General features: G+C 39.2%; 1 protein-coding gene across 5 annotated transcripts in view; it reads left to right on the plus strand.

The window, feature by feature from the left end:
- Positions 1–23,710, plus strand: part of prkar1b (protein kinase, cAMP-dependent, regulatory, type I, beta) — a 68,207-nt gene that overhangs the window by 20,080 nt on the left and 24,417 nt on the right. For all 5 annotated transcript variants that reach the window (XM_007556408.2, XM_016673544.1, XM_007556409.2 and 2 more), the window contains 2 exons: positions 1,615–1,706; positions 20,812–20,873. In XM_007556408.2, the coding sequence (XP_007556470.1) occupies positions 1,615–1,706; positions 20,812–20,873 (154 nt within the window). The remainder of the gene's footprint in view (positions 1–1,614; positions 1,707–20,811; positions 20,874–23,710) is intronic.

Below are 23,710 nucleotides of genomic sequence, written 5' to 3' on the forward strand. Positions count from 1 at the left end.
TAGCAAATCAGCCAATTAAATGGAAGTGATTCAGTCCATTTAGACAGAACAAAAGAGAAAAGCTAATCCAACATTAGCTCAAATAAACACACATTCCAGCTAATGTTTAAATTAGAAATGTACATCCTCCAGATTCTTCTTCTGCTACAAGTTCTACAGGTATCCTCTGTAGCGATGTCCACTGGGGGCCTCAGGCTGCATCACAAAAACTAACACTGTTAATGCAGAGGACACAAGTGGCTCTAGAAAGGAGCTTTTCTTCTGTGAACTAGGGAAGTTTTCAGACCACAAGTGGCTCCACGTGGCTCTGCACCCAGAAAGTCTTTCATTTGCATTGCGTGCACTATGCAGCAGTATAAAATGAATACTGCTTTCAACACACAGCACTTTGCTGTGGCCAAAGATAAAAATGGTGGAACATTGACTGTGGTGGAACATCCTTTCACAGTCACTAAACACAGGATTTATCACATCTAATAAAATATGCCAGAACAGGGATGATTTAGTCAGTAAAACAGTGCTTTTTGGCTCATTGCAATTATATATTTATATCCTGCCTTGTTGTGTCTCTCCCTCTCTTTCTCACTAGCAGGGGAAGCTCTATTGCTAGTTTAAGCAAGAGAGATGTGCATCATCAAGGCTTCACACAGTTACAGAAAAAAAAAATCTCCGCCTCAGTATTTCTTCTACTGCACGTAACATGAGAGTTTCACTGCTGATTGCCGCAGAGAGTTCTGTGGATTCCACTTTTGGTCCGAAAACTATGTATCTTGGTGAGCAAAAGCCTTGTCCTGGAAATCTACAACCCCAGCAATCCTCATAATTAATAATCTCCTGCATATAAAATCCAACCTAAAAATGTGTGTCCCTCCTCAATTCAGTTTCCATCATTGACCAGCATCATTCTCTTTCTGGCTGCTGTATAGTCATATTTGTAGTCCTACAGATGATACAAATGTAGTATTCCTTCATTTGTGTGTGATGTGGCTGTGTGTGCACTTGTGTGCATATTGTACACTGTGCAGTGTGGTTGTCTTCATGTGGAGACATCTGTTGCCTTAACTTAATTACAGCCTAACCCCTCCTCTTTCCTAGAATGAAAGGCAAATACACATACTTACACACTAGTCTACATCTCTTTGGTCTCTTAAAAAGATACTGGGTTTGTAAAACTTTCTTCCTCTTTATGTTTTCAATATTATTTGTGTTCTCTATAGAATTTTTCTAATTGACATGTACGTTAGATACCATAAACACAGACCTCTGTGTTCAGCTGCTTTGTTGTGGCTTCAGATGTTGCCGTTCCCCCCTTTGCTTGAACATGTACTGCAGTCTGGGACAAAAAAAAATGCATGCTTTATGAATGATTTCAGGTCTCTTGTGATTTTTTTTAAGATCTGTGACATTTTAGTGTTATGGCAGAGCAGATGGGCATTCCCAAAAATACTCAGATGCATGTGTGGGATATGTCTTTTAGGGTTTGCCAATGTGCTGCTCTTTAATTACTCATCTTGGTCAGCTTTTGAAGTTGGTTTGCCCTAGTTTGTTTCATGGTTCCACCTGTGCTTTGTTGTTGTTGCCCACTTAACTGCAATTATGTCTTTGTCTATACAGGTGATTCCTAAGGACTACAAGACTATGACTGCCTTGGCCAAGGCCATCTCAAAGAATGTGCTGTTTGCTCACTTGGATGACAATGAGAGAAGGTACAAAGTCTTTCTTAGCCCAGTGTACGCCAACTTTGAATCAGTTTTGATGGACGAAACTTTGACTTTCTTTTAAATATGTATGAGTGCCATTGTTGTAACCTTGTGACCACTGCCTGTCAATGCTGCTTGAATGTTGAAGACTCAAGCCGAGGAGCTGGGCATTGCCAGAATTAGCCAAGGAAGTGATACACACTGATGATTGGGGCAGGGGCCTGTCTGCTTGTATTGCATTGTGTTTTTGGTTGATATAGTAACCTCTCTGGGCAACATGATCATGTTGCATACAGTGATATAGCAGTGGTCTAGAGGCTAGTTGGAAACCAAGAATTATTCCCATTTGTTTTTTAACATAAAGCTGGCAAGCCTCACCAATCCCTCCCTTCTTCACCATCTGCTTGTATTCTTTCATATCCCTCCTCTCTTTAGCCGTCTTCTCATCATGCTTACATCTGTCCCAGCTGGAATAGGGTTTCATTGGCGGAGAGAATCCATTATGCCCCATGGAGAGGAAAACACTGGCGCTTTCCTGTTGGCTAGAGCCCACACGGACCAAACCCAAAACACAGTTTTTCCTTTCTTTCATCAGCTGACAGTCTTCAATGCTCCCTTGGCGTTGGCAAGCGTGCCTCTGATTGCCTGTCACTGCCTCTGAAGGAGCCTCGACTGGTCTGCAACATGCGATGAGTCCGGACAGTTTCAAAAACTACGCTGTTGAGTGCTTGACATGGCAGATTGCGGGCCCACAAGAAAAATACCTAGCAAAAGACGATAAGGCATCAGGTTTTAATATACTCAAAGCTGTTTGCAATGCCAAGCCATGTAATGCAGTTGACATCATCTCATGAAGCCATGCAAGAAATAGATTTTATTTGACTGGCCGTCTTGTTTGCTTTCTCTGAAAGGCATAGTTAGCATATACCATTAATATCATTCATACAGGAATTCCTTTTGAAAGTTTTGGGTAAACATGCAGTAGGATTTTTGGGTCCGCTTTCTTGTTCTGAAGCAGCTCATGAGTTCTGGAATCATACTGATGTTCTATTAGTACAATGTAATATCTATATCAAAACATGTAAACCACTGGAAAGAAACTACAGGGGAATGCTGGGAAAAGAAAATAACTGATGAATGGTAAAAGGTACGATTTCTCCTGCGACATGGATTGATGGATCGATGGATCGATGGATCGATCTATCGGACACACAGATGGAAAATGGCTAAATAAATTTATTTGATTGTTCTGCAGTTTTGATCAAGTGGCCATGAGATATAACATCTTACACAGGTACTATTTGACAAAAATTATAATTAAAATTATATTAATGTATTTGAAGACATCAGCTGACTCTGGAAACAAAACTTAGGGTTGCCCATGGAGAGAATTAAACTGGTTTTCCCAAGCAAATTATCTTTTTACAATAATAACTTATGAAGCAGCAAGTTGGCAACTTACTTTTAGTCTTTGTTTTGTTGTCCTTTCTATTTTTTGTTTCACTTGTAGCCATGATATTTTATGACTTTGAGGTTTTCATACATTTACTGTCGACTTGAACCAGTTATGCTCAAAAGTGTAGACTTGGACAAATGCAAAGTTGCACAAATAAACCCAGAGTGCCTGTCGACATGAATCAGTCGGCTTAGAATCCGAGAATATAACAGAATTGAAAGGCGGAGTTTTGTATAACATGTTACCATGGTGCACAGTTTTGATAATCTGCCGTAATTTAAAATCACAGTTACAGCAAACCACAAGAGAGAAGCAGAACAATCTTCAAATTAAAGAATAAGTTGATGCCATCTGCTGTAAAGCACTGGGGAAGTCGGAGAGTAAGGGACGTTGACTTTCTCAAGATGTGCCAGTGCTGCCTCTGACTGACGCAGATCAGCAGATGGAGCCGCCTCTCAGCCTCCTACCCTTTCATTTCTGCTCTCCTCTCAGACTGCAAGCAGCTGGCTCTTTGGCTTGTCAGATGTTCTTGCAGATCTGGTGCTAGTGTGTGAGAAGTTAGTGACAGTTGACAATTACTTCTGGTATTAGCTTGTATTTAACATCACAATACTTGTACATGATTAAAATGTCATCTTCTGAAGATCAGTTGGTACATTAGGCAATGTAGTTATATGTATTTATAGTCTGTAAATACTTTTAACTTAGTACATTTGAAACCAGATATATATGCACACTAAATAGAATTGTACTTTTTTTTTTCCTGTGCTGGACATTAAAATCAGACCAAACTTTTCATGTGCCAGGATAGAATTACCATAATTATTAATATTTGCTAAATACCAGAATACTTAGGAAGTCTACTCAAGTTAATGTTACCATCCCTTCAAACAATTTTTGGCTTTGTAGTCTTCTAATAACAATAAGTTTAAACCTTTTGAGTGAATTTGAGCCATATGTACAATACATAATCAGTTTATGTAAACTTCTGAAATTAAGCAGTTTTCTCTACTCTCACCCTCATTATTCTGCCATTTAGCAAAAAGAAGTAATTGTCATAATTATTACCAATGTAAAACAGGAAAAGTTTAGTCTGATTTAATGTCAGATAGTGAGAACAAAACGATTATTCATCTCTTTATACAGCATAGCTCACACAAAGGGAGAAATGTTCTGACTGACAGTCGTGTGTGTTTCAGGCAGCATGTATGATTAGTCAGTCAGCAGTTATGTAAGCTGAGCGCCAAAGATTTGTTCCCCCATTAGCAAACATATTATCCTATCATCCCTTTCACTAGTGAGCGAGATTAGAAACAATGAAGGCCTCTTTGTTTCTCTGCCGTCTGCAGAGCTCTTCTTCTGCTTTCATTTCTTTTTATGTGGCTTTGTTTCTTCTTGCTGTACTACCCCAGCTCACCATGTCTGTCATTCATAAGCCATTTTATCTTCTCAACTTACTTATCTGCCTTTCTAGGAATTTGGGGACAATGCAAGCAACCTAAGCATTTATTTTAATCACCGTGTTTTACAGGACAGCCAGAATTGCTTCCTTATGAAATCATTTTGTCACTTCAACTGGTTTTTCTTTTTGGTATTATGACTAAGACTTTTAGATAACATGTTATTTTCACTGTGTGCGATGGTACTTTTCTTGGCTAGGTAAAGTTGAAACTTTAGTTTTACGTTAGGTCTAACGAATTGTATTACCACAGCACAGAGTTACACAGAAGATCATTGTTCCAAAGGATGAACACATTTTTAGAACATGACCATTAACGTCTGTTTCACAAAGTTTGCCTTGTTGACATTCATTGCATGGAACCTTTTTGATTCTTCTTCCTAATAGTTATAGTGTAAGTGTGAAACTAGCTCACACACATAACCAGGCGCACATACCATCATCGCTTCAAAGGACAATATCATGAGGAACTTGTGCACACACGCGCGATGTGTCCTTACGCGCACACACACACACTACTAAGAACATTCTCAAGTAAGCATGTCAGAATGTTTTCCCAGTGTGTCTGCTCCAGCTGGGAGTGTGGAGTCTTTGATTAACACGCCATTCCATATGTCAAACTTTATGGCCTCAAAGTTTTTGAGCTCCACCAGCCGCATGTGCGCCAATGCGTGCGTGCAGTCATTGCCTCCTCAGCTGCTTGGAAATAAAATGTTGTTGCATTGCAGACTTTTAATTAACCTGTTTTTATTCAGCGTTGGTTCCAGTTCCAGTTTGTGGCGTTTATGGTGATCGAAAGGAATGTAATGGAATATAAAAGTAAAACCTGAGTTCTTATTTTCTTTTTTTTTTTAATCTAGGGTTGTAACAGTGCATGTATTTGTGGAACCAGCACTCATGGATACTTGCATTCTGATGAAAAGTACCATCAGTCAAAGGCATCTCATTTATAAGATCATACACACTTGTGTTTTTAGTGCATTTTAATAGGTTTCATGACAGAACATTAGTAGATTATGATGCATCTAAAGCATATGTGGTAGTGATAACCAGCTGGAACCTGAAGAACAACTTTCTTCAATTAGAAATGACCATATCACCAGTTTAAAATATTTTTGCATTTGCAGTGATAATTTCACTCAATTTTTTTTTATCTTTGAATGATACATAAAGTTGGTTCTAATACAGATTTGCTTTGCTGTTGTCATAAGTTTACATCATCTTTTTTTACTGTACTTCAATCATTAATGTTGAATATTGAATACATATTCTTGCTTAAATTAAAGAGGAAAAGGACAAAAAAGGAAAACTAAAATGAAATAGAAAAGCATGATTAAGAAATGAGTTGACAAACCTTAGGAAAGTTTAAATGTATCAGAGATTGAGGCTTGATTAAAATCTTTAGAGATTTCCAGGTATGCTTTGGGGTTTTGTTTGTGGCCTGGCAACAGCCGGGTTGATGACGTCACCTTCAGGAGGAGAAAAACAGGTGAACTGGCTCAGTGGACAATCTGAATGGAAACTCACAGTCAATGTTTTTGCATCCAGCGTACAAAGATCATCAAATACAGCCAACCCTTGCTCTGCAGTTTCTGGCTTTTCACATTGTCTGAAAGCTGAATATTACACATCACAGTGTTTGCTCTGTCCTCTTGATTTGTCAATCATCACACAACCTCTGTGACTATCAGGGAAAGAAAAGCTAAACTTTCCCCTTCTTATTCTCTGCTATGCCCCTGCCCTACATCCGTCACATCTCCAAGTCAGACTGTCAAAGATTTTGATCTTATTCCAGGCATTAGTTTGGCCTTGAAAAGCTCCTCCAGCTGCTCCCACGTGTAAACAAATCTCTCGTTGGCATGGCTACGCCTCATAATAGATGTTGAAAAGTGGCATATGTATCAGGAAACATCAGTCCGGCGAAGTCGACGATGACACATTCTGACCAGACGTGCTGCATCAAGTTGACTTTGGCTTCTCTAAACTTTTAGTTGACTGGATCGAATCAGACCAGCTCCACCAGAACTTAAATTGTTACAGTAACTTTAAATTAAAAGGGACAAATGCCGCAAATAAGCAAACACCACACCATTAGAGGAATCTATGCTAATCTGTTCATTTTTCAGACAGTTCTTGGTCTCTGCAGTTATATCTGAACATCTGTTTGGGTGTTGTTGCCAGCAGGCTGAAGGAAAGGCCAGTCTATCTGCTGCCCATTAGCTGCCAGAATGACCTCATTATGACACGCCCTCTCAAACATACATATTTTCTCAAGATAAGCTGCAAAGCAGGTGTCTGATTTCACATTGTGTCCAGGCACCTGCTGCTGTAAAGATAGAGGTGTACAAAAAAAATATCCTATCAGAGGAAATTGTTTCATAACCTGCATATCTGATTTATGTGTTTAGGTTTCAGTAAGATAAGGAAATGCCCCAGATAAAAGTTTTAAACTATTCAGATATCAGGAAGATAACGAAGTTAGGTGAAAGGCCTCAGGTTCTATACTGTGATGTATAAGTAGCCATGTTGTCCAGCTAGTTTATCTTTTCATCACTTCCCCAAATTAAAACTCATTCAAAATATGTGCTTTGAAATGGTCAGAGGAGGCCAACATAGATCCTGATGTCCATATCACATACTTTCTTATCTGTGTACAAATTTTGACATGAAATTAGGCATCTGATGGTAATAAATAGTGTTTTCTGGGACGTTGGTTTGCTTTTCTCTACACACCTTGATGATCTCCAGCTTTTCTTGTGATAAAACAAAGACCCATATAAACGTATCAAGTCGTCTCCTGCTGTCTGTCGGCAGTCTTCTAATACCCCTATACCACAAACCACTCTTAGGGAATAAAACACACGTTTAAAGCCTTGTTCTCTGTGTCCATATAAACAGTCTGTTAAGCCTGGATGAGGAAATTCTCCTACAAGCGTTAAAAATAGCATTGCAATCTAGTTGCTGCGCCCATTATATACTGTAAATATGTTTCGAAATGGGAAAGCTTGGGGTTTTGATGTGATCAATGTTGGCTAATGATGGGATTACGGTCTAAATGAGCGTAAATCATTTACTCCCCTTAAGATATTTCCTGCGTTGGAAATTAGTTTAAAAGTGACAGAAAATACTAAACGTGGGACAAGAAGTTGAAAAATAGAAACAATGCTGTCTTAGGTAAAGAACGCGTCAGCATCATTTTCCTTAGCATTTTCCTTAGCACATTGTGCATACCGCGTATATGCAACACTGCTACGCAAATGTTGCTGCAATAACATCACTTAGCATCAGGCAACAGTATGAAGGCTGTTTCTGGGCTGATAAAGTTACGCTCACCTCTACATGCAGGATGTTTGGATTAAATCCAAACACTTTCCTATGCTCATACTTCATGAGAGTGCATTCCAAGCACATTTCTTTAAAGATGAAAATTTTCCTGTTGAATTCTTACATTTTTTCCACAGATTCTCACAATTTGTATTTTCCTGGTACTTGACATTCATCTTACGTGTTTATGAATGTGTTAAATTTTGACGTCCAAGCTCTTTCATTGCCTTTTGCGTGTGTACTCTTCAAATTCTTCATGCTTCTGCATTTAAAAACCCAACTAAGTGAAGAAGTTATTCAGTCATTGTAGCTCAAGAGATATAATGTAATGTATGCAATACTTCACATCGTAAATAATTAAATTCTTTATAGAAAAGTTTTTTGTTTTTTTTCTGAAGTACATAAAGACAAATGTTAAACTTTAAAGTAAAGGTACAGTGATGAAGAGTGATGAAGAGGGATTTGGAAGAGGTGCTGCTTCTCCATCCTGCCTGCTTTAATCCTCTAATTAACAAGCTGAGTAATGAGTTGATGAAGTGACTGATTAGTTGACCCCTGCCCCTTAAACTCTGACCTCTGCACCTTCATCACTAGGCCGTGCAGATTGACGGGAAACATCCTTAGTGTACTGGCGATGGGTGCAGCAATGAATGAAACAAAAGAGAGGGACAAGTTTGTTGCTTTATTAGACGTTTATTGAATTATTCTGTGATGAGACAGAGCTACAAAGAGGGTGGGAAGACGGATACCCCAGCATTTAACCAAATCAGCTATCATTACAACAGCGGATCATTAATCTCTAGGAAAGGTAATGCCTGTTGTTGTTACCTTACAGCTGCCCCTAGAGGGTGTTTTAGCCACATATGGATAAAACAGGTAGCATTTCTCCATAGAAATTCTTCATCTGTTGTATTGACAGTAAAAAAAAAGGAGTGCATCTATTCAAGATGAACTCGGGCTTTGACTTAGCCCTTTCTCTTCGAGTTGGGGGACAATTTGCAGATTCTCACTTTCTAGCAGCACACAGAGGACAGTAAATTGGATGCACAGGAAACAGACAGCAGACATTTCTAAGGGGATTTTTGACTACTTTTCTGTATTTCTTGTAACTTTCTCCCTCTTTACTCCCACGTGCTCTTATGTGTGCTTTCCCTGAAAGTCTGGTGGTCCTCTTTTTCATCTCTTTTACTATTCAGTACATTCTGTCTTTTCCTTGTTTCTGTTCCCCCTGTCTCTCTCTGTTTCCTGCTCATTCATGTCCGCGTCCACTCTCACCCATTCCCTCCCCCCATACTGATGTATATGCCCCTTGTCCCTGTCCCCTGCATGGCTTTGTGCTGCTGCCACAATGCCAGGGGCCAGGCGGTGAGGTCACTCACCGCAGGAGAGCTGCAGGCCTCACTGAACCTCCACCATCCCCACCACCGTCCAGCGCACGGACAGCTAACAAGCCAGCAGTTTTTACCTCCCCCAGATTGTCCCGTCTTTGATTCAGGTCTAGACAACTTCACCTTAACGCTCACACTAATCATTAGGTGTACATGTAAACATGTCATCAGAAGGCAGGTTGTACTGGCCAAGCTGTATCTGTGTGTGCTGTTGAACACATACTCGTATTTAAATTACAGCCAGTGCACACATGTAGACATAACCAAGTATTTAGGTAGATTACTGGAAACTTTAGCTCCATATCATTCACCTGCATCAGTTTCTGTGTCAAATCCTCAGAAACAAGTAAGAGGTGTCGCAGTATTCGTATTTGGAATCTCTTTACACCTTTGTATTCTTTCCAAATGCACCCCAAAACTGCACAGAAATATTATTTTATACTCCTGTGTATGTTTGTATATTGTTTAGTAATTTCATTCCAATTCATACTGTCTTTTTTCTTGCAGTATCCTCCAAAGCTATTCACACTTCTTCCTTTTTGACACATGCAAGGCTGGTTTATCTCTACCACCTTTACCCATCTTGAGACTGAAATTCTCACATCTATCTTTGCAAAATAGCACAAGCTCAGTTGAATTACGTGTCTATGGACATCAGTTTTCAAGTCTTGCCACAGCTTCTTATTTGAAAAGAACTGTAGATTTGACTCAACCATTTTGAGCTCATGCCATTAGAGACCCAGTCCAACTTTTAAAAATTGCTCAAAAGTCAAAAGCCAAGAGGATAAACTGCCTCTTGCCTCTTAGGAGACAGTGTCCTAAGAGGCACGGAGTAAGGAACGGTATAGGTAGGAGTCACTCATGCTAGTTGTGATCATTTTTATTTCATTTGAACGAATATCCAGAGTAAATCTGCTTCTGTTTCCCTTCAGTATGGCAACACGATGTTCCTGCAGTCCTTCTGTGTTTTTTGTAGCGCAATCAGGCCCAAATAACAGGCCACACACTGACCGCCATGCATTAGCTGGGGGACAGAGCAACGTTGCATCTGACCAAACTGCCAGGGTTGCCCCATGGCCTCCTATTGTATACATCACGTCTGCTTTGTCTATGCTACAGCGACAGGTTCCAGTTCACAGACACAGACAACAGCCTTGTTAAAGTGTGTTAATTCTCCCATGACTTACTCGTTGGTGTAATGGTGTCACTCTGCTAGAGTTTCAGTTAGGCGATAGGCGCTCAGTGCATTACCTTTTAGAAAGGAGCGTCTCATGGAGCTTGTATCTCACATTTGCTGCACGTCATCATGTCGCCAATGTCTCCTGAAAAAAAGTTGTTGTTGCTGTGTAAGTCTCTTTTTCTAACATTGAAGGATCACAAATAATTATAACTGGTTAAATTTTTCAATTCACAAGTGTACAAAATTATTTAGCAAAGTCATAGATCAGCTCGGAATAAGAGGTAAAATAAATTATTTAATTTTTTTTATTTATTTTTTTTGGCAGGGTTGGTGGCATCAATTCACTCACTGACTTCACCTCTGAATTACTGAAATAAACAGAACGAACATTTCGGAATAACCAAATCAAAGTTCATCTTCCAGCAGGACAATTACTGTAAACAAACAGCCACTGGGTCAGATCAGGAGTCTCTCACTACGGTTTCAGCATCCTGAAACTTGTCTCGGCTTCTGGGAATAAAAATGTCCATTGGGTATGAATACTTTGCATTTCTCTTCAACCATGGATACTTTAGCCTCAGTCTTCTCATTTTACTCATTTACTCGTCTACGTTTGATTGCCTCTTTGTTTCTTCCCTTCTCAGTTTCAGCATGTAAATGTGTTCCAGCAGGTATGTGTAATGTGCCACATACCTGTGTAAACACCTCGCAGGTCTAATTCCCCACAAAGACCAATTTGCGTTCTGATCTGCTTCTTCAGTCCTTATTCCATTGTAGGTGTTGTCCTCTGTGAGATGAGAATGACAGGTAAGGAGGAGATGGAAGAGTTGAAAAAACAAAACCCAAAAAAAAACAAAAAACACTTGCCCTCAGGATGGCGGCGTTCCTTGTGATGTTCAGGAACATGTCAGGAAATGTGTGTGTTCTCAAACCAGAGAGAAAATTGAAGGGGATAAAGTTCTTGGCGCATTCAGTACACTTAATATTTTATTTCTACCTTAACTAAACTTATTATACTTATATGCTTTGAGGTAAATGCTTTTCTCGATGTCTTCGTAATGAGCAAGGAAGGGGTTTTCGCTCTTGTTTTACCTCTATGCAGTGACATGTCTGCTGCAGACACATCAGAGAGGCAGAGGCTTAGTCCTGTCAGCGCCTGATTCAACCTGACCCTTTTTGTCTCTAAGTGGAGGAAGAGCTCGCTTTTTCCTGCCCTGGGGCAAACAACAACAGAGAGTGGGGGGCATTAGGAAAGTGTGAAAATCCCTGATCGCTGAAAATGTGATACGGACTGACAGCATGAGGAGAAAGGTCCGAAATAGGAGAAGAGAAAAAAGAAGTTCTTGTAAAGTTAAGCAACAGCACGGCAGCTTGGTGGCAAATAAAAAAAAAAAAGAAAGAAAAGAAAAGGGAGAGGAAACCTGAAGAGAGGCAGCAGGACGGGGCCTGCTTGTGATGTTTTTTGTGCTTGCAGGCTGACATCATGGCTTCACCAGCAGGTGGTGTGTGCTGGATCACAATTGGAGATGTGAAACAGGCTTGTCGCTCTTGACACATGCAACAATGCATTAAAAAGAGAGCAGAGTCTGGACTTATGTCATCATACACCTACTAAGATAATGTACCACGTTATATAAGAGAAACATAAGATGCAAATCAAATTTGGATCTGGCACCAACTACAAAATTTGCCAGTTAATTATGTAGTTAATATTGTTCTCTGCTGATACATAAAATCTTTCTTTCTGTGCCTTTTCTGCACATGTAAAAAGGGCTTTTCATCCATTGGGAAGCTGGAAAGGCAACCAAAGGTGATAAGACACAGCTATTAGCCTTCTTGAGGTTGCTATTGGCAGGTTTGCAGGGTCCAAGGTGCTCAGTCTGGTATTTTATCTTGGGGCTCCTGGTTTAACTTTGGCTCAAAGGTTTGAGGCTACTGAGTGAGTTAGTGTACAATTCACTAGTTGCTCTCCCCACCCGAAGAGGGACCCGTTTAGTAAAGAAATTAAATATGTTAAATGTTTTATCATTGATGTATTAACAGCTCTACACTGTATGGAAAAGGATGGAAAAGATAAGAGGGTATAGTGTGTTAGCACACTATACGCTTCCAACTGTTGTGTTTTTCCATCCTTGTGTCCTTGCTTTCTTCCGTGCCTATGTCCTGCCTCATGCCATTCTTCCATTTTTTATGTCCTTCCTTCCTCAATTTCTCATATCCCTTCTTCTTTCTTTCCCTCTTTTGTGCTCTTTTATTCCCTTCTTTCTGTCCTTCTCATGTGTCCTTTTTTAATTTTCTTCCATTTGTCTGCCTGATTTTGTCTTCCCCCTTTTCCTTTCCTCCTTGGTTTTGCTCTTCCTTTTTCTTCCCTTTCATATATCTAGGCCCAAATCCTTTCTTGTTGTTCTCTCATGTCCTTCATTCTTTATTTCTTTACACCTTTCCTTCTGTCCTTGTGTCCTGCCTTCACTCCTTCCTTTGCGTCCTTCCTTCGATACAGTGTCTAGTCTCGCTAGTACCATGTGTAAACGCCATCTGTTTTATAGGTGCTGTAAACTCTTGGTGAATGTTTTTGTTTTATAACACAAAGAACTCAGAAGGATCAAAAGCAGAGTTTAAAAAAGTTTGGCATTTTTCATAGAAAAATGCCAAACAGTGGCAGTGACAGCTGTTTATAGGACAGCTGTCACTGTCCTATAAACAGTGACAGCTGTTTTAAGTGTTTCAGATTTCTATAAAATTAGAGTTAGTTTAATTTTACTTTAAGCCTTAAACTGCTCCATTTCACATTATTATGAAGTAACAAGTAATTTGTCATTTAATATGCTATGTAGAAAAAAATAATTGGAAGTAAACATGCATAAAGCACAAATCAGAATATGTTGCTTTTGTTTTTCAGACAGCCTCTTTTGTTAAAAGATAAAAGAAAACCTTAACAACTTATGCTAAGTAAAGTATGAAATAAAGTAGCCAGAAGATAAAAAAAATTTCTCAGTTTTCTATCAACTACATTGTGCAAGGTTTGGCACAAAGTCACATTTGTTTGTTTGGTCCTTAAAGAGAAAAAAAAAACTCCCACCTTTGCTTTGAAAGTTATAAGATCAAGCAGCAGCACCGGTGACGGCGCTTGATGTGAAATAAGCAGAACCACCTGCTCTATAATCTGGTTTAAATCCTCGGTCAGCAGCATCTTCCCACATGCCTGCGTTCGCCTGATTCCCCATGGCAACCAGTCGTTGCGCTGGTTTAATTGATCAGCTTCTGCAGATTAGAGCCCCTGTGCTATCCTGCAACATGCTCGTTTTTGTGAAGCTGTAAATAATCTGTCCTGTTTTCAAAGGATATGGATCAGTATAAAACTGTACTGGTGTAGTCGTTTCACTCAGGTCACAGTTCTCCAAGCACACTGCGCATTCCTCACATCTTTGTTTGGTCAGCTTGCTTGGCTGATATTTTCCACACACCATTATTGTGCCTGACTTCACTGAAAACTGGAGAACACTCTTCATAGCTCATGGAGCTAAAAAGTAAAAAACCTTTTCGTAAAGCAGTAGAGCCTGCTGAGAACTTCAATGCAACCTGGTGATTCTCACGAACACGACGCAACTAATAGCAAAAATAAAATAGCATTGTGTACATACAAAAACACACCTTCTTTATAAAATAGAATCTAATTTTACTTTTCAATGTAAAATTATAACCTCTATGCATATTTTTAAAGGTGTTTTTAGACGTTTTAGTCTGACTTTGAGGACATAAATTCATTACCGTAACACAATTTTGATGAAGAAATATGAAACCACAAAAACATTTTTTCCACTTTTTTTGGACGCCAAGGACTTCAGTGTCCACAAAGGAGAAGGTACCAACAATGAATAGTCATTAATAACAAAATTTATTATTTTAATGTAAACAATTATTTCATTACCGCAACATGAATACAATTTTTAAAATCAATTTTGGTTCTAATTTTATGTTAAATCATTAAATTTAAAAAAAAAAAAAAAAAACAACACAACCATAATATAAAGAGTCTGACCATTTCATTGAGGAATTAAAAAGATCATATAATTCTTTTGTTTAATCTAAATAAATTATCATAAAATGAGCGTAGCGGTAATGAAAAAACGTATGTCAGTAATGAATAAGAACATTTCGATAATGAACACTTTATAACTACACTAACATTTAACTACACATAAATAATAAAATGGCATATAATCCTTAAAACATACATCTGCAAATTAAACATTGAGCCATGGAAACAAACCCACAACTGACTTTTTTTTTTTTCATCTCTGCTTATTGCTTGGAATGTAAGGTTAAGCAATTGGACGGATTCATCAATCCTCGACAATAGAGGCTATGTCCTTCACTGGCTGGTTGTTTTTTTTGTTTTGCTTTGTTTTGTTTTTTTTTAATCTAAGGGTGATTTATTGCTCGGGCATCCTAACCAGATGCCCGAGCATCTGGTTAGGATGACCGAGCATCATCGCTGGATGACCGAGCTTCTCACCCCATCTCTACAGGAGAGCCCAGAGAAAAAAACATTTTAGCCTCGTGTATCTGTGATCTTGTTCCGCTCTCAGTCGTAGGTTTACATTTGGGTGTAAATTGTAGCAGTTTATGAGAGTAGCATGACACATATTTAAATTGCTTTTATGGACTTGATTCATTAATAACGAGCACAACATCCAAATCTGCTCTGAATATTAGTGCTATGATCACCCTCATCTTAGTTTGGCACTTACAGCCGTCATCTATCGTCCACGTCCAGGGTCGCCTAAATAAACCCTATTGATGTTAACCTAATGCAGCTTGTTTCGTACCTGACTGCCTTTTTGTCTACGAGTTGGTCTGATCATTGCGGTGCCTGTCATCAGGTTTAACCAGGCGTTCAGAGGTCACACAGTTTGTAAGGGCGAAAAGCACCGTCCCTCAGGTGCTCTGGTTTTGCCACACACGCATCCTGAGGCACATGTTCACACTTTAAGACAACAGGATGCACTCAAGTTTACATCCCTATAAAACAACAAGAGCCAGGTGTGTGGCTCTCTGGCCTTCGTTGTATTCAACCACAATCTTTAAATATTTTTAAAACCTCTGTTTATAGGGATGAGACAGAAAAGCAGCAGTTTATTTCACTGTTTAAACTGACTTGCAGGCTGCAATTTAATAAGAAGGGTTTTTGTAGGGTCGAGGTCCAAATCCACGGGAATTAAGTATTTTTAAAAGTGAAAGTGGCTTTTCTCATGTTCTTTTCTGGACATCCTTTCCATCCATGTCTTTCTGGTCCTTATCAAGACAAATGTCCATCTCTAAACCTTAAGGACCAGCTATTATTAATAGTGCCTATTCCACTGTATGGAAGCTGTAATAATAGGATTATTACAGTGGAATTGAACTATGAAACCAGTTAATCTTTACTTTACAATTTGCACTGTGCAGAATATGGTAAGGCTTCTAAACTCTATGAGAAAATTATAATATTGTCATCTACTTTGCAACTATGTTTTTGCTCTGACACTTTTGTATTAGAAACTGTTCCATATATGTAGTTTCAGTCAGCTTTATTTTAATAACTAGATTTGGTCTTATAAATAATGGTAGGACAAGTTTTACGCATGAATAATGTGAAACTGTGTCTATTGGCTAATCCCTGTCTGCAAGTAATTGAATGAATTAATTTTACATCTGGAAACAATAATCATTTCAGGCTCCTAGTCATAGTTCTGGTGTTCTTGCCCATTGAATTTGAGATGGATGAATGAAAGACGGTTTTTAAAAAAAATTCAGGATTTATAGTAAGAACAATAAAGGGGTACTGTCTTCTTATTTTGTCAACATACTTGTCAAACTTAGGTATTTAATAGTCATGAGTTAGAAGTGCTGAATGAGGGTTTGTCTATCCGACAGCCCTGAGACCCAGACCTAAGAAATGGTAACGCCATCAGCCTTACAAATTATGTTGATGAAGAAAAATTATATTAGCTGAAATCTTGTGCCGCTAAACATCATTTCGCTCTAGTTTTGAAAACTATTGTGTTAAGACAGCTCGATCTCCTCTTCTCCACTGCGCATTCACACAGGTAGACTTGTGTGAATGTGCAAATCCAAACCTATAAATCCCTAAATTTGTCTGAACATAACCATGCACCTATTTTCTTGTTAACTTTATTCTGATAAACAGTTGTTTAATAAATGGACTGCAGTTGTGATTTTTTGTTTTTACCATGTAACACTTTTTTCATAGTCCTGAATGGCAGTACAAAACCAGGGGCAGTAGCCCCATGATGATTTTTTTTTTCTTTCTAAGTGTTGGTCTCCAGAATGAATAGGACCGCGTGCCACAGGCTTTTATGTCATAAATATTTCCACAGAATGCTTCAACGCTTTGTAATTATTCCTTTCTCATCTCCCTGTTTTCTGAGCGTCTCACTCTCTCTTTGCCGACGTCGAAGGGTATCTGTCTACGTGCGAGGACGTTGTTGCACGTGGTTACTCGAAAGGTTATATAACTGAAAATGCAATTAGAAGGCAAAATGATTGCACCTACACAAACAGCATGGCTGAAGGTGGTGTGAGTTGGTTGTTCCATGTGGGTAACTTTGGCTTGGTGAGCACAAATTTAAACTGGACATTAAACTGCAGCTCTTAGTCAGCTCTCGTAAAGCTGTTTTCCAGCTAACCATCACAGGCTATACAACTTTTTTTATTTTTATACCTCCACTTATCAGTGGACGTCTAATTTATGTTTGCTTGGCCATATTTGTGAATTAAGTCGAGCCTTAAATGTTTTGCTGACTAATCACAACAGCTGCCAAACAAAAATCTGCATGGAGTTGTGTGTTATTCATGGTGAGCTGCCACGTAGGTTGTTGAGAATGTGCAGAAAGCTTTTGATTCTGGATAAAGTGCAGTAAGGTGGGCCTTTTTAACATTCCTATCTTTCTGAGGTGTTGGAGGAAAAAAAAACTGCATGCAGGAACATATAAAAACCACATTAATCAAAGATGCATTTCTTTTACTGCTTTCGTTCAGTATGTATATTAGACAGCTTTGTTTGTCTTCGTTCTCCGGTGGAACGTCTCAAATCTCAGCCCGTCGCCTTTTGCTTGGAATTGTTTATGCTGGCAAAACAAAGGCCATTGTGCAGAATCGGCACAATCAGCACAATGAATTGGAATCAACAGTGGCAGTGAAAATTACTCCTTCAGGCCCTCATGGCATAAACACAGCCAAACCAGTGGCACGTCGCTGCCAAGCTGAGACACGGCCTGAAAAACAGGGAAGTTCCCAGTACGCGGTGAAGCTGTTGATTGTTCTGCTTATTACAAAATCTCTTCCACCCAAACGGACTGATGAGTCTGGATTGGCTGTTTTAGTCAACATTCTGCGGGCCATTTAGAAACCCAAAGAACGGGCGGCACGCGGCAGCGTCAAAAGAGCCTGTTTGGTGCTAATGGAATAATGGCAGCGCCGTCTGTTGACACAGAAATGTAAAAGATAAGATGTTTGCTGCTGAACAAATAAACAGCTGTGCTGCAAGAGAGACTGGAGGCGGGTGGCGGGGTAGGAGGTGAAGGAGAGAGGGCGGCTGTCACTGCCAACCTGGAACAACAACAAGCAATCCAGCCACAATAAGCAAGCCTGATTAGACTTCATTAATGACTGAAATGCCCCGAGCTAAAAACTATATTCTGAGTGTTGCAGAACAACAATAAGCTATTGTGGAGGACGAAAATAAAATGTTCCTGTCCCTCACTTGTAATGTGCAAGTTGGAACATGAGGTCTGGCAACATGAGTAGCTTCACAATTTGCACATTTTTAACTTCTTAATTAATTAATCCTTAATGCCGTCGTGCACACACTGTATGTTTGAATTTGGTAATATACGAGCTGTGTGTGTTCTTGTGTGTGGTTGCAGATTGGGATGAACTTCGTAGGCCCACTTCCGCCATCACCGTTCTTTGCTGGGCGTCTTTGCCTCACTCTCTTTCTGTCCGTCTCTGTCTGAACAGCGCATCCGTTGTTGGTTGAGTTACTCTGCCTTTTCATAAGGTCAGGCGGGGGCAACAGGTAGCGGAAAGGACAAGATTAATCACTTCATCTAGGACACATGGAGAGGGGGAAAGAAGAGTGGGGAGTAAAATGTGGGGCAGAAATGAATCAAAGGGAACACCAGGGGGGGCGTTCAGAGGGTATAGGAAGGGAGAAAGGTGACTGAGAATAGAGAGATGGGTAGAGACAGGGGGAAGTAATTACCATCATGACTTTCTTTGTTGTACTCACTGATGCATACTCTGAATGGATGCAGAGAGGCGGGGCATTGAAAGAAAGAGGTGGTCAAGTGTAATTACTTAAACTCAGGTTTGGTTTTCTTTGATGCTCTTGGAGTTTATTGGTGACATACTCTCGATCGCCCAGATTGGTTTTGCCAGTCATTAATTGCCAGTCTTACAAAAGGGAACATGACTTTTGTCTGGCCATTTATGGTCCTGGTTTTATCCAGAACATCGTTGCTTCTGCTGACTTCATTTTACTTTAAAAATGAATCATTTTGGCTCTTCTTCCCTCAGTACAAACCATCCACAGTGAAGAATGTTGTTTTTACTGTAATCTTGTGGTGCTTAGGTATGTTATACTGAGTGATGTTGAGTTTCAAATGGGCCAGATGAGAAAAAGCCACCTGATTGTAGTTACCAGCCCAGTTCTCAATTAAAAAAAAAAAAAAATGAAATAAAATAAAGCGTAGTTGTCTCTTTAGCTGAGACCTGAAACTGATTGCCCCCAAGCTCTCTGCTCAAGCAGTCGCACCAACCACAGGAGGTCACAGATGTGAGGAGAACTGAGGCAGTCCTGCAGATGTTGCTCTGACTAATCCCCATCAAAGTGTTCGAGCTCTTGTGTCATCCTGCCATTTAGAACGTTTTCATCAAAAATGCCTGTCTACAAGTTTGTTGTTATTGTCCCAATGTGTGTTAATAGTGTGCTGACATGCAAAGCTGCACCTACGGCTTGCATTCATTTTATCACTTCCTTACATGTTGCATGGTGGTTGTGTATCTTTTTATTTTGGGTTTCCACACTTCAAAGGGCAAGCATGATTTTTTTTTTCTTTTTTTTCGCACATGGGTAAGTGTTTCCTCCAGTGGGTGCGTGTGTGCATTTGTGTGTGTATTTGAGGCAATGACCAGCTGCAGTTCACTGGCCTTACCTGTGGGTGTATTTGGCTGAAATCCACTTTCTTAAGTCTGTTTTCTATTCTGTGTCACATAAATAAATACCAGCAGGGTACGTTCCCTTCCAAACCACTCACGGACATCCTTAGATCTCCACGTAACAGCTGTTGACATATATATATATTTTTTTCTCCCTGTGTTTTATGTGTATTTTGTGTGCTGCAGGTTAAGAAGCATGCAGTTATCCCTCTCCCACATATTATTTTGTGCAAACCTGTGTGTTTTCATAGGCTGTATGGACTCAGATTCAGACATTCTGGCTTAAACATGCACACACACATAGAGACATAACTGCAAGCTCAAACTTGCCCCAAATTCACTGTAGTTTTTGCAACTCTTTGATATAATTGATCTTAGTATATTGTTTTTTACTGTATTTTTTTTTTCTATAACACAAATGGTATGCAACTGATTAGATAGGAAAAAATACACCCTGGAGGGGAGAGACACCCAGAGAGGAGGATAATGTCTTTTGTCCCATCACATTCCAGCAGTGGTGCTCTAATCTTCTGAGGCCTCATGCATTTAAACTGTGCGATTAGCAGCCGTCTAACAGGCGCTTTTTTACCTGGCGGGCTGGAGCAGAAATCAGGTACTCGGGTTCAACTGTCATTTTGTTTGTTTTTTCTGCGCCTCCAAAGGAAGATGCTCTCGGAGATACGAGCTTTGATCATAAGCTGAAACAAAACAGCCATAAATCGGCCCACGTACGGTACCTGTATCGTGCAGAGATCCAGACTAAGTGGCTGAAACGTTTGGCTGCCTTTGATGGAATTCTCATATGACAACCATAACAACTTATTTCACAAATGTTCATTCATGAATTGTGAAATTGTATTTGATTGTTTTTTTGTTGTTGTTTTTTTTTATGATTGCTTTATCTGGGTATAGCATGTATTTGGTTGCATTCAGAGAATGATGAAAAACATTCATGCTGCAAGTTTATGATGCAGTTTTGAAAGTGTTGCATATGGAATTTATAATGAAATCAAGAAATACAATGCAAAGAATGAAAGCATGTGTGTTTTAATTGTTTCCTTTTTTTCCCTGTTTCTCTGCAGTGACATATTCGATGCCATGTTCCCTGTCACCCACATTGCAGGGGAAACAGTTATCCAACAAGGTTAGTACAAACAATTTGATTAGAAAAAATGGTGTTAAAATTGAGAACATTTGTATATGTGTCTTGCAAAAGTATTGTAACTCTGGCACTTTTTAATGTTTTGTCATGTTGGGATTTTGTGGGATGAATGAAAACAAAACAGCAAATAGTTGCGGAGATGCTGAAAGCAGGGTTGGGTAATAAAGAAATATTCTAAAGTTTCAGCATCTCATAAATCATAATCATGATCCGAAAATGGATAGATAACGGCACAACTGCAAAGCTACCAAAACATGACCACCCACCCAATTGACAGGATTAAGCAAGAGTCTTTGAAGAGGATATTTTTCGGATTCATCAAGTCTGTTTTTATGAGAGTTGGATAAAGGAAAACCACTTTTGAAAGAAAGTCAGAAGACATTTACGTATTGAAGGCTACTGCAAATGTCCTGCCTTCTAGTCTCTGACTCCAGACTTAAAGCAGGTTAGGGGACCCGTAAGATGTAGCAGATGACTATGAAGATGGGTTTTCTTCCACAAACCCTCAGCTGGTGGAAGTAAAAGTAAGGAAATGGATATGCATTGAATTTTACTATTAAGTTTGATTCATGTAGCACCTTTCAGACAAAAATCATTGTTTCACAAACAGATTAAATTAGACTTGATTTGTGGTTGTAATGTAAGAAATGTGAAAAGTTAAAGGGATGTGAAAACGTTTGCATTTTTGCTGCGCTTCCCCTAATTAGTTCTTTTAAATCACAGAACTCTAATAGGCAACAACAGGATTGAAGTTTTGACTAAATTAAAATGACGACTGATGTTGAACAATGTACAGAATCTATTTTGCTGCCAGCTCCTTGATATAATAATAGGTGGCCTATTATCATTAACTTGAACCACTAAACCACTTAAATAGAAAGGAAGCAATTAAGACACCACTACTTTTACTGATTATCCACAATAGATTTATCTCAAAGTATACATCAGTTGCACTGCCACCATTGGCCATGTTTATTTTATCCTACCACTCCCTTTTCCCCTCATTGCCCTATTCACACATTCCTCTCAAGCATGCACCACTTGGTCCCTTTCCTCTGCTTTACCGAGAAACCTCCACAGTAGTCATCCCTAGACTTGGAAGAAAAACAGACCAGGAGAACCAGACTGCATGTTTTCCTGTATTTCCGTCTCTGAAACTCCTGTCAAACACAGACATTTAATCACATATTTTTAAAACGCCAAAGAAACACACATTCTTGAAAATCCTCCACTTTCGATAATGTCATGTTAACACCTGCGCAAAATCACCTAATGTTACAGCTTCAGAGCACTCAAAAAAAATGGGGGAGGGAAAAAAAAAATCATAAACAGACACTAAGTGAAGGATAACTGCTGGTGCCTCCCACCGACTCTTAAAACAGCTTTCGGGAGTATATCAGCCCTAATTTGGTGATAATAAGTCTAGCTTACTATGTAGGGCCCTCAGACCCAGACAACCCATTGTTATACACACCAAGAGTGTGATGTATAAAGTGCTGATGTCATAGCTAGTGTTTGGACTACTGTAGAGCTTCAACAAAACCAACCTTACGACTAGCTACTTACACACTACATAAACCCTACCCAGGATTTTAAAAAAATAACGCTATGTATTGCACTTTTTTTTTTACTAGATTGAGATGCGAGCAAAATTGTTAAATGCAGCATGTTTATAGAGGACAGAAATTAATCAAAATTTCAGTAGTATCATGATTTTGCTATAAATATGTCAATTAACACGCACACTAATAAAGCTGTATCCAATAGTGAGCTATAAGTTGCTTGTGTCATTGGAACGTGCATGTTTTTCAATATCAATAAACACAATACCATTGAAACATACTACTACTACTACTTAATCAATTATTTGCTTAATATTATTCTGCTGAACCACTAATATTGGTACTCTGGGTATAACAACACCCTGGAGATCAAAGATAATAACCCATGTTATCCTTTGGTTCGTTATCAGTATATATGAAAATTAATCTGTTGAAACAAGGCCACATGAGGCATCTCAGCTTGTGTGAGGACGTATATCTGTGTGTGTTTGTGAGCGCAGGTTCTGGTTAAACATTTGCCTGCACTCTCAAGTGAAAGACACAAAACAAAGACCTGGCCACCAAAGTGATAAAAGACAGGAAGAGTACAAGAAAAGACAGACACAGTTAGAGGAAATTGAAAGAGGGATAGATGAGATGAAAGACAGAGAAAGAAGAAAAATTATGGCAGGGCCAGGTTGCAGCAGGTTTGTCAGAATATGTGTGTGTGCGTGGCTCTATAGGGTCTTTTCATGGGTAGGCTTTCAGACAGACAGCGAACATTTCGTGTGACAAATAGGGCACTATGATTAACGAGCCCTCCAATCCTCTCAGAATTAATTAGCCATGTGAACTTCTGTGAACTTTACTCACATGGTCCTCTCCACACTTTAAGTCTTCAGGTAAACTTAGATCAAAAATACACTCAAAGTTGCATCTTTACTTGTGCCAAAAGGCTGCAGTAAAATATATATATATATATACACGTCTCATTTACCCACTTTGGCTGCTTTTTCTTCTAAATTTAGCCATGTTTTACTGTTTTTGTTATCCAGAGATGCTTTTAGAATATATAAATCACATATCCCATTCATCTCTTTGAGAGTTTACCTCAAAAGCACAGCTTTTTTTTAAGACAGTGATGCAGTTAGACCACATTTTATGGATTGAATGTTGCTTTCAAAGTATAAATATAGTTTTCAGTCATATAAAGACCATAATGAATGAAGCAACCACCTGTAGTTAGGCACTGTTCTCTTCCATGCCACTGAGGTGTTA

The sequence above is a fragment of the Poecilia formosa genome, unplaced genomic scaffold, assembly GCF_000485575.1.
Source record: "Poecilia formosa unplaced genomic scaffold, Poecilia_formosa-5.1.2 Scaffold78, whole genome shotgun sequence".
NCBI lineage: Eukaryota > Metazoa > Chordata > Actinopteri > Cyprinodontiformes > Poeciliidae > Poecilia > Poecilia formosa.